The sequence below is a fragment of the Cryptomeria japonica genome, chromosome 4 (genome assembly GCF_030272615.1).
Source record: "Cryptomeria japonica chromosome 4, Sugi_1.0, whole genome shotgun sequence".
Lineage (NCBI taxonomy): Eukaryota > Viridiplantae > Streptophyta > Pinopsida > Cupressales > Cupressaceae > Cryptomeria > Cryptomeria japonica.
In genome coordinates this window covers 74,087,171-74,099,607 of record NC_081408.1, presented here as the reverse complement: position 1 = coordinate 74,099,607, position 12,437 = coordinate 74,087,171, and the positions used below count along the sequence as shown (strand labels likewise).

Below are 12,437 nucleotides of genomic sequence, written 5' to 3'. Positions count from 1 at the left end.
GGCAGTCTTTTATGAAAGTGCAAGGAGTTTAGCAGTTTTCTATGAATGTAGACTTATTATTATTCCTCGCATATTATCTCATCACACATTATCATTCACGCATCTACCACATATCTACCATATCAAAATGATCGTCCCACCGAGAGTGACCAAATTCAGCTATTTGGAAAGGCAGCCAGACATCCTTCCTCTGGTTTCTTGTCAATGAAAACACATCGGACGCATATTTCTTGGCATCCCCTGTACTTTGTATGCCTCCCCTATATCCTTACAAGTATTCTATTATTCTTGCTAGGTTCTTTTTTAAGGCTTCCATTGAAATCAAAAAATATCATTATGTGATAGCTGGCAAAAACTATTACATCGATGCAATATTATAATCTAGAGCAACATAATCTGTAAGTGTCTTTGAAATTTATTAAGATTGGCAACTAATGTGGTGGTATTTCCGTGGCTTGCCCACGGTCACATAATGTTGAGCATAGCAAAAACTATTACATCGATGTAATATTATAATCTAGAGAAACATAATCTATAAGTGTCTTTGAAATCCATTAATATTGGCATCTACTGTGGTGTTTCCGTGGCTTGCCCATGGTCACATAATGCCCTTCGTTGAGCTTGGCAAAAACTATTACATCAGTGCAATATTAAAATCTAGAGCAACATAATCTGTAAGTGTCTTTGAAATCCATTCAGATTGGCACTTAGTGTGGTGGTGTTTCTGTAGCTTGCCCACGGTCACATAACGCCCTTCGTTGAGCTTGGCAAAAACTATTACATTGATGCAATATTATAATCTAGAGCAACATAATCTATAAATGTCTTCGAAATCCATTAATATGGGTAATGGGGAACTAAAGTGGAGAATGTTGAGTTTTGGGGTTAGCTCATGACAAGTATTAAGATAAGGAGAGTGAAAGGTTTGACTCATGATAGTTTTTTTGATAGAATAGGGGAAGAGCACCAGTTACCACCTGTGTTCCAATTCACATTCACTCCTTTATCACTCAATCCTACAATTGATAACTTCACAGAAACAAAAAACATGATAACTAAATGCTCATTAATAAATTTCACATGTATGAATAGCCATCCACTTTACCCCTAGTAGTTAAAAATTTTGGACTTTAATTGGAGGATTTGTGCAACTTAATTCATAATCATAGCACATGACTATTGGGGGTTTTTTGTAGAAGTGTTGACAATTTTTGAGGTGTTTGTAGTGTAGGATTATTGGGACATCTTTAAGTAGGTATCAAAGTGACACTTTGAAATGACCAATTTTTTACCCTTGTGGGCATAATGGTTCTTACAGTGTGCATTGTTACTACCTAGAAGCCAAACAATAGCTATAAGTAATTGAGTTGCATATAGAGATAATGAAAAGAAGATGAATATGAAATAAAATAAAAATTATTAATATATTATACTTAATGCATTAACACAACGTTTCCATCTTTTAATGATCTATTCCATTTTAGAATTTAAAGTTGATGATGAACCTAAAATTGACAAAGCCATGTGAACTAGTAGAATTAAATGTCTAAGGATGCCATGTGAACTAGTACAAATAACTTTCAACTTTATTAAGTCCTTAGAAATGCATCAGATGATAGGTAGTGAATGACACATATGAATGACAAATTGTAACATTGATGCATTGAATTTTATACAAGAAACCGTACGATTGCGAGAATGAGGTTTGATTTGAAAGTCCTATAGGGAAGCAACATGAAGGGACTAGGTAAGTTGCTTATTAAAATACAATAATTTTCAAACGGCTATTCAGCTCGTAGAATGGCTATGTTTTGACATTTATTAATTCAATTTCAAAATAAAAAAGAACAAACATTTTAATTGTTTATTTAATTAATAAATGTCAAATCACAACCATTTTGTTGGCAGGATATACATTGTTGAAAGTGTAACAATCTTTTGCAATTATACTCTTGTTATTATTCATCCCCTATTATTTATCCCACTAAGTGTTCCTAGCTTCAACTATTTGTAAGGGTAGCCATACACCATTCCGTTGATTTCTTATCAATTAAAAAAAACACATTAGATGCATGTTTCTTGATATCCCCATTCCCTTTTAGACATCCCAAGCAATTATATTTAGAATTTACGGTCTTTTTGTGGATTTCAATTTAAAATTACAAATATTATTATGGATTTTATTTAGGATTGTTTTTATGCTAACATATGTTTTCATCATGTGGTTAATAAATATTTATGTCTCTCGTGATTCTAGTGGTTTATGTTTATTTTGAATCCACAATCAAGGCTTAACATTTTGTGTTCAATGGATTATTAAGTGCTTTAACATGATGACATATATCAAATCTTCATATTGCATTATATTCTTCTCGAGTGTCATTAAGGTATTTAACTTCGAAAGCACTTGGAATCTATACTCTCTTCATTATGAAGGAACCCATTTACATATTACAAAACACATCTAGAAGGGTTGGGAGTTCATCAAGTCTTGGATTTTAGGAGTTGACAATATTTTTTTATAATGTTTTTTCTATTAATGAGCAATATATTTGATAGTTATAAGTTTTTTAATGCACAAACTAACCTTTATCTAAAGCCCCCTTGGTTTGGGTTCATTCTTTGGATTTTTGTAATAGAGGATTCAATTTGTTGTAAAATATTTTCGAAAGTCAGTAAGAATTTTCTATCATGACTTGAGCCAAATCTCAAATTATATCTCTTCCATTAGAATCATGAGATATGCACTAGATACTTATTGACACCATTCCTCCACAATATGGTTCACAAAATTTGGATTAGAGCTTTCAAGTTCTAGTGGAAGGATTATAAATGATATCTTGATAGACAATTTCACAATAAGACCCCACAAAAGATATTTGTTTCTTACACCTCATCTCTGCATGGTGGCTTAGTTATGTTACTTTTTGCACATCCATTCTTTGAGAACTTGTTATTCAATAGATATCAAATTATATGGTCTTTTATTCTTAAACCAAGCTTACTCATTTTGCTTGATGTATTATTTGTCAAGGCCTTCCACTTGGATTCTAATAGTCTCATTTAATTTCATTTATTTAAGGGTAACTTGATATAGCTAAAGTGTAAAATACAAAGATAAAATAACCATCAACATAAAATTTACGATTTATACCCATTTATAGAAACTTAAATGTAAAACACAAAATCAAAATTAACCATCAACATAATATACACGATTTATACCCATTTTTAGAAACTACTTTAAATTGATTCAATTTGTTAGAATTTAAAGTTGATGGTGGGGACCAAAACTTGACAGTACATCACTATAATGATTGTTCCCTTAAATTATATGAATGGTTGTAATTTGTTTGTATACGAGAGCAAAATCTCTGATGTGTTTTCGAAACGTTTTGGAAGGACAGCTATACCCTATTCGGAAGGGCAGCTAGACATCATTCCTAGGTCAGTCGCGTGCAAAACGTTTAGCAGTCGGGGAAAATCGTCTATATAAACGCATCGGAAGCTTAAAGTAGTGTGTACTTGTTCTTTGTTAGCTGAAACTTGAGCTGCTTCTTTATTAGCTGAAACTTGAGCTGCTTCTTCTTTGTTAGCTGAAACTTGAGCTTGTTGTTTGTTAGCATCAACAATGGTGGAAGAAAAGCAGAGAGAGCTTCGTGTGGTGGTGTTTCCGTGGCTTGCCCACGGTCACATAACGCCCTTCGTTGAGCTTGGTAAAAGGCTGACGAGTCATGGTCTTAAAGTTTTCATTGTCTCTACTCCAATGAATATTAAGTTACGAATTACACCGCTAGTGTGGGATGCACCGGGGATAGATCTGATCGAGTTGCCGATGCCCTCCGTGGAGGGGCTGCCAACAGGCGTAGAGTGCTCCGCCGAACTTGTTAAGAGACCAGAAGGGAAAGTAAAACTACCTTTACTCACAGTCGCACTGGACCTTTTGGAGAAGCCCTTCGAAGCGCTGTTGCAAAAGCTATCACCAGATTTTGTTATCTTCGATGTGATGCAGTATTGGGTTCCTCGTGTGGCTGCCAAGCAGGCAAATCCCATTGCCCCCATATTATTCGTCCCACCGGGAGTCACCAGTTTCAGCTATATTGAAGGGGAGCTAATTATGGCATCAGGAAACCCAATCCCCGAGAATATGACTGCATCGCCGCCTGGTTTCCCTTCACCCAATATTCATTTCACGTTGTTCGATGCGCGGAAGGCCATGGAGCTGCTATATTGCAAGCAACCAGGTGGGCTTAGCGTTGCCGAGCGTTCCAGCATTTGCTTGCGGGAGAGTTGGGCAGTGGCGTGCAATACGTGTTTGGAGTTGGAAGGAGTGTACATCGAGTATTTGCAAAGCCTGGTGAAGCGGCCAGTGTACCCTGTTGGAATACTCATGCGTAAACTCCCGCCACTCCCCGTTGATGACATTTGCTTGCAGTGGCTCGACAAGCAGCCCGCTGCTTCGGTGGTGGTCTTGTCTTTTGGTAGCGAGTACAATCTCACCAACGAACAGTTCACTCCAATTGCAATGGGTCTGCAAGAGAGCAACGTGTCATTTCTCTGGTTTCTGCCTGCCGGAAATGACTTGGTGTAAGGTTTTCAAGATCAGATCGGGGTATGCTAGGCGCCATGTCTTCACTTGGTCCTTTTGGAATCTTTAGGACAATAAAATAGATCAATATGATGAATCTTAGCTATTTTTTTATATTCAAAACACAGTATTTATTTTTATTCGAAAAAAATTAACAATAATGTGTTGTATTTGAAAACTAATTCTAACTCTTTAAATGATTTTGTAGGATAAGGGATTACTGATGACAAAGTGGGCTCCACAGTTAAACATTTTGAATCATGCTTCTACACGGGCCTTTTTAACTCATTGTGGATGGAATTCAATGACAGAAGGCTTAAGGTTTGGGTTGCCCCTCATAACTCTTCCAATGCAATTTGAGCAAGGGTTAAATGCAAAGCTTGCACGAGAGCTTAAGGTGGGAATAGAAGTGAGAAGAAATCAAAACGATGGATCTTTTACTAAGGATGATATTAGTGAAGCAATTAGAGCCATAATGATAGAAGAAGGAGGAGCACAAATCAAATCTAATGCGGAAAAGACGAGTGATATGTTCACTAGCAATAATTTTCAAGTTAATGAAATAGACATGAAGAACTTTTTCTCCATACTTAAAACTTTTAATAAATAACTAAGTTGATAGGCTTGGCATTGTTTCTATTCTCATAATGATGAGAAGATTATTGAGTGAACGATGCTAGCTTTTTAAGTCCTTATGATTTAAAAACCTTAGTATATGTTAGATTGTGTTTATTTGCATTGTAAGACATAAATTAAGTTTCTTTAGTTAATATATTGAATTGTGTTACTGTTTAGTAAGCGGTTTCTATAGTTTGGTATGCAATCATGTATTTATACATGAAAATTTGTAATAAGGCTTACATAAGCTACCTTATTTTGCAATGTATTTCATCCCATGGATTTCATATATAGAATACATCACTCTTTTCAATTGCTCATAATTTATAGATAGAATTAACATGATTTTTCCTTCCATATGTATGTTTAGCTGAATATAATCATGTACTTATAAATTTATTCAAGTAAAGTTTTCTTTAAAATTGTTTGATGCTTGAATCTAAACATACTTTAGCTGGTGTTAGTTAACACATCCTTATAAATGGTGGTAATGGGTGGTGATAGAAAGCTTAGAGGATTTCACTAACTCAATTACATTTCTAAAACCTATGTTAAGGATCCTTCTAATAAAGATGCTACTAAAATAATTTACAATTCTTGTCTCGGACTTTCTACACCTTCTTGTGGTATAATCCTTTTCTTTTGGAAGATTTTATCTTTAACACTAGAAATTTAACTACCGAATCTAAATTTTCATGACTAGAATTTATTTTCATTATATTTCATTTGTCTTTCCTCAAAGTATTACATCTTTTTATATGGGTTGAAAATTTAATTCCATGGCTTGGATATTTTGGATGATTTCCATTAATGATTGCAATCATTGATTTTCCAATAGTGTATGTTTTCCTCCAATGTTGACAACATAGAACTCATCATTTACATTGTACTAGGGTAAGATTCAACTAGGATTTTTTTTGGTGCATCAAATAGACAAGCTATTACTGATAATAATATTAAATTCATTTATATATTCTATTTTGATAACCAATATTACCACTAATCCCCCTCATTTATAGAATTGTGAGTAGCACCAATTTCAATGAGTATAGTGACTCCTTGTCCCTTCAAAATTCCTCAAAATCTAAATGGGTTGTATCTTTGTGTACAAGTCTAAAATATTTATAAAATTACTTCCTAGAATAGTATCATGATCCTTTTCTTTATCTTCTTCTCCAATCTCCAATTCTAGGTCTTGTTCTTCACTTTTTGGTTTAGGCTATTTAGCTCTTGAATCATCCAATGAATGTATGATCAAGTGAAAAAAAGTTCCTTATAGGTGAAGCACAATTTATTTTTTCTCAATTCATAATTTATGTCCAATTCTTGTATTTAGTGATATACTTTCGTTTGATGTGCATTATTATGGATATTTTAGGATTAGATAAGTATAGGAAAGGGCCCAGAACTATGACAAATTTTCCATTAAGGAAAATGGAGCTAATATCACCAAGAGTGAAATTAGTTAAGAAAAAATAAAAACACATTGAGTCTATAAAGAAGAATTGAAAAACAAAACACAAAAAAACTTAGCAAGGGACCACCATATTGATTACTATTACTAATAAATTCAGGCCTCTAACTATTTGTCATTCCTTCTACATAAAGTCTAGTTCTTCCTCAAAAGACACATGCTTAGGGATTGAATCCTCGTCAACTATATTGACTTGTTCTTGCGTACAATTTTTTCATAAGAAGATAATCGATAACTCTCTATGGCCTTTTGCTAGAGACAAATATGCAACAAATAGTTGAAGAAATTGCTAATTAAATTAGCAATTTTCCTCTATATTTTAGAGGCATAACTCCCTCTTATGATATAATTGGAGTTTTTATAGGTTATGCTTTTAACTAGAAAGAAGGAAAGGTAAACATAGAAACATTGATATAAACATGAGATAGATGATTCAAAGTTCACTCATTCATTACACATAACAAATGGAAACAAGAGACTAACAAATATCCTTCTCAAATGATGTAAAAGCATCAAGACTCAAAGTTTTGTAAACATTTACATCCATAACATAATAGGCAGGTGAATTCAAAGAAATGATTGCAAATATTGAAGTAAATGACAACCAAAAGAATATGTATTAATACAAAGTTTCAAAAAATTCACATTCTTAGAATCACTTTGAAAAGCACAAAGTCTTAATTTTCTATATATAAAATTATTTTTTTATTTAAATGATAACATGATGTCACTTTTCAAAGCACAAAAATGATAGTTGATTGATTCTCACCCATGCATCGAATTATAAGGGGGGTCAATACTATCCTTTTCTCTTCTACCTATTGCTATATATTAAAGAAAATAGCTTTCTATAGAAAATGGTTTCTCGGAAAGAACCATTTTTATCAAAGTAAAACTAAAATATATCTCGAAGCACACGTGGCATTACAAGAGTTCACAATTTCAATCCAAAATTGGAAACCTATCTTGACTATTCTAACTGCTACTCAAATGACAGGGGTATAAGGATTCCTTCACATGTCCAACTCCCTTTGAAGAAAGGCATCACATCTTTTAGCTTTCTCCTCTTTATCTTCAAGCACAAAACTCACGCACATGTATTTAGCATAACTATGCTTGCTCTTCCTGGTCAAGTTTGTCAACCCAATAAGTATGTCCTCCTGTGTATTTTTAGTGAATTCTATATCTGGTAGCATTATTGGTGCGGGACTGTCTCCTCAAAGTACCATTTTTTGGCACTCAATTGTTGGACTAATTTCCTGGATTTCTGATTGCAACAATCTCCTCTCACAATTGGTGATTGTGATTATCAGTTGGCCTTTCTATCTTTCCCGACAATGTCATTGTCTCCCTATACCCTGCAAAACAAGTTTTTTGCTTCCATGCAAGAGCATATAATCTAAGGATAATATCTCCTTATTCATTCTCTGGCGAATTCAAATCAAGGTTAACTATAGGGAACTAATAATTATGGGGGAAAACCATTTTGAGAAGAATAATTCATATTGAACTATGCTAATACATTACTTTAGCCAACTTCAAAGGTCATAATGGGCAAAAGAAAACATATTAAATGTCATCTACAAGAAATGACATAATTTAATTCTATAACTTGTGCCACCACCTTTGTATGGCATTCACCGTCAAATAGCCATTATGGAGACATACATGCAAATATTCTTGGGATTAGGTCTTGGAAAAAGTGTAATTCACGGTGATCGGCAAATTAAAGATTTCAAAGAACGATTCCATAAGTTCCCATATCTATTGATATTCTTATGCACACATGACTTCTTTCATTACTTATTGTGATTTTCTTCTTTTCGAGGAGTATCATCCACTTCAAAAGGTTGGGCACATGAACATCATGGAAGTGATGTTGAAGTTCTTGAGTCGACCAATCAGCCAATAGGCATATGTAAGCATCATAAGGATCATGAGATCAGGTCCTTTTAGAACTCAAGAACATTAAAGATAGTTCCAAATCACTAAGGTTCACTAACAAACACTTGAGTTGACACAAGGACAAGAGGAACCAGGGTAACGAGAATCTAAGGAACTTTAGAAGTAACAAAGTTTATTTCTAAAGGGAGGTTAAATGTCAATAGTTCAAAATATGATGCTAATGAGGTGATTTTTGAGACCAGAGGCGACAGATGAAACATTGGCGAGGAGGAGAGGAAACAACCTAAATTGGGTAATTAGGGAAATCCATCATATATTTCTTTTTTTTGGATCTTCAAGAAAGAGGTTGTTGTGAGCCATGGGCACCACTACCTCACTCCTTCAAGTTTCTCCTCCTTCTCCTTAAGCTATTCCAACTCCTGTTGCAATACCTGTATAGTGAGAATTTTTCTCTTTAGTTAGTCCTTGTAGTTCTCAACAAGCTCGTTGATATTTCTCATGAGGACCTCCTAGCTTTGTTTCATCTTAGCCACTTTAGCTTTGAGTTGGGGGTTATTAGCCTCTTTCTTGATTTTTTTTCTTTTCCTTTACAATAAATCACTAGCTCTCAAAGGTTTCAACCATTTCTTTGGTTTTCTCCTAGGCCCTACTATTATTTCTTCATTTGTCCATCCTTGAGATTCCTCAAATTCAAATTTTTCTAAAATTTAGATTTTTCATTTATCCTTGTGGATTTGTTCCAATTTCTATTAAAAAGATCTATATGGTTGTTAAAGGCACAATAGTTTCTTCTATTAAGGATCATCTATGGTCTTGTTGAGTGGATTAGAGGATAATGTTTCCCTAATTTTATCCTTGTATGGTGTTGCAAGAGAACATGACAATGAGTTAGTATCCATTCATGTCATGGTGGATTTTTCCAATGATTATTGAGTCTTGTATTGATGTCACCTTTCTTATACAATGTGAGATTGTTTTTGATTAGGGGAAAAATAGGTTTTGAGGGGACCCGAAACCCCATACAATAGGTTTTTGGAGGGACCCGAAACCCAATAGATTTTACCGGGATCTAGAACCCAACAAAGCAGGTTGCTAAAAGAAATAAACAATGAAAAACCATAGCCAAAATCCAGCAAAGATGACTAAAACTAGCAACATCCAGCATAGTCACACCACACCCAACAAAGCTACAACTCCAAACTATAGCATGGAAGAGTAATAATCGAGGGTATAACAAGCACCCTCAGCCAACTTTCAGGGTTTTGAAAGGTACCCCTAACCTTCAATAACAACACTAGATTACAACAAATATTCATACAATTTGAATCTGGCCAGTAGGGGTTTTGAAAGGCTCCCTCAACCTTCAAAATGGGTTATAAAATGGAACCCAAAACTAGCAACCATGGGTTTTGTCAGGCACCCTCAACCTTAAATGATGAGCTCAGAACACCAAACAAAAGATTTTCCCCAAACCAAAGACAGTAAAAAGACAGACTGGGCCCTTTAAAACTAATAGCAACCGGCATGCCTGTGGGATAAACCAGGAACCCACAACTAGAAAAAGGGGGAACAAAGACCCCAAAAACTAGAAGGAAGGAGGCCAAACCAAGAAACAATGAAAATGAACTAGTCTAGGAGACAACCTGGGAGTCTGGGAGAAAGAACTTCCAGACCCACCCAAGGAGACACCTTTGAGAGAAGAAACAGGCATCCAAAGCCAATAGAAAGAGGAACACCAAAAGTCTAAAATCCCCAGCATTCCTTCTCTCCACCTCAATAGGAAAGATCTCCACCTCTATAGGACGAAGAAGGAAGCAAAAAGATAACAACCAACGCTCTCCAGCAACAAGAAGAAACCAACCCTTTCCCCTCCACCAAATATCCACCTCCATAGGAAATATTTCATTGTGATCCACAAAATGAGATTGTGAGATTTTTATTATTGTCATTTCTCTTATTTCATTGTGATCTGTAAAATATTTCTATGCATAGTGTAGTGAGTGACGTGTTATGTTGTGTCTTTGGTATTTGGTTGTGTTTTAAAAAAGTAGTTTTGTAAAATTTTCCCTTTGTCCTTTTGATGAGGAATTACAAACTCACTTAGGAGATCTATTCACTCTCTACACAAGAGACTCAATGATTTTATCTTTTCTTGGAGTTATCCTAGTGATTTACTCATTCTTTTTTATTGAATATCCCCTTTTCTACCAAGGTAGTAGTTGCATTGTTCCAAATATTATGTAGGAATTCCTGATTACCTAATTATCAATTGTGATATATCCAATAGAATAAAACAAATTCCCATATGAGTATGAAAAATATCCACCTTAATAAAATAAATAATCTAATAAAGAGGAAAGAGAAATTGTCAAAATATAATTATATAAATATAATATAATATAAATATAAAGATATTATTTTGTTAAAAGGAATAATATTTTCTATCAATCCACCTAAAATGCTTGCATACAACCAATAAAAGCATGTGATATTAGACTAAAATGCCACTATAATCAAATGAGTCAACTAGACAAGTGACAAAGATAAGTGTCCATTATAGTCCATGTCATGAAATTTTATCCTAACTTACAGTCAAATTTACCTTGTTGTTGAAGTTTCCCCATATATTTCTCACCATACTTGTTGATAAACTAGTCCTAGATGTTGTTGATGATGGTTGATATTTAAGTTAATCAACCCTCTACTAAAGTTTCCCATAAGCTTTTTATTGAAGATGATAGTCTTTCTAAAGTGGCTTGCTATTGAGGTTATATAAAGACATTTTAGAGATGATAATAGTTTGAAAGATGAAAAAAATTATAATATGAGATGTAACAATATTGTTGTTTACTACTGATGTTAATTAGATTTCTCTTTCATAAATAATCTCATCCAAGTATACTATTTATTATTCAAGAACCCACACATAAAAACCAAAATCTTCTCAATTGCCTTCATTCTATTTTTTGTTTCGTAATATTCTTCATGGACTTCATTGTTCATGTAGCAATTACTCGCATGCTTTTGCATGATTTCTTTCAATCTTCACTAAAATGTCTAAATTTGTTGATGCATGCATCTTTCTTGGGAGAAATTCACTTTAATGATCTTAGAGATTCTTCTAAGATGTTTATAAACACAACAATCCTTACAAGAAAATTTCACATCATTAATTAGGTTTAATAGGGTTTATAGTCTGCATTTTTGTAGTTTAGATCCAAAAGTCATAGCTTAAATTCACAACAATCAAGATTGAACCTACAATCTAGAAATTAAGCTTCAAGTTTTTATGTTCCAATTCTAATTCTAAGACAATACAACAAATTAAGTTTACATGACATCAATAATATTATTCCATCATCGATTTTTAACTGAATATCCTATTCTTCTTACTTTATTATCATATTTATTGCTATCTAAATTAATTTATTATTACTAAGTACATTTAAATATAGGTGAATTGTAGATATGTATAAAATAATTTTTTTCACTAGCAGTAATTTATTTTTGCCATAAATATAATCTCAAATATGCTCAATAATCTTATAAGTTTTTTGAATCTAATTTACATGTGATTTGATTTCATGAGAACTAAGCATGTGTATCAATGATTTTGCTTAAAAATGACTATTGTCATAAATTGCTTTCTTTCATTACTAAATTCTTTCCTATTGAATATAGAAAAAACACTCTACTTACCATTCAAAGTCTCAAAATAGCTTCTCTCCCTTAGTGTGACTATGGACAATATGGACAACCGACATTCAAAGTAAAAAGAAATAGGACAACTTAACATCATGCGTATAAGTAATAGACACATTGAAAATTTTCAAAGTTGAAGCTTAGATAGAC

The 12,437-nt window shown here is 33.6% G+C and overlaps 1 protein-coding gene across 1 annotated transcript; it reads left to right on the top strand.

Annotated features, from left to right (window-relative positions):
• Positions 1–3,527: 3,527 nt before the first annotated feature.
• Positions 3,528–5,093, top strand: LOC131874731 (anthocyanidin-3-O-glucoside rhamnosyltransferase-like). The gene is made up of 2 exons (XM_059218638.1): positions 3,528–4,612; positions 4,797–5,093. The coding sequence occupies exon 1, from the start codon at positions 3,632–3,634 to the stop codon at positions 4,589–4,591; it is 960 nt and encodes a 319-aa protein (XP_059074621.1). The 5' UTR covers positions 3,528–3,631; the 3' UTR covers positions 4,592–4,612; positions 4,797–5,093.
• Positions 5,094–12,437: the final 7,344 nt, after the last annotated feature.

Coding starts and splice junctions, on each gene's coding strand:
- LOC131874731 (XM_059218638.1), top strand. CDS start 3,632: ATGGTGGAAGAAAAGCAGAGAGAGCTTCGTGTGGTGGTGTTTCCGTGG.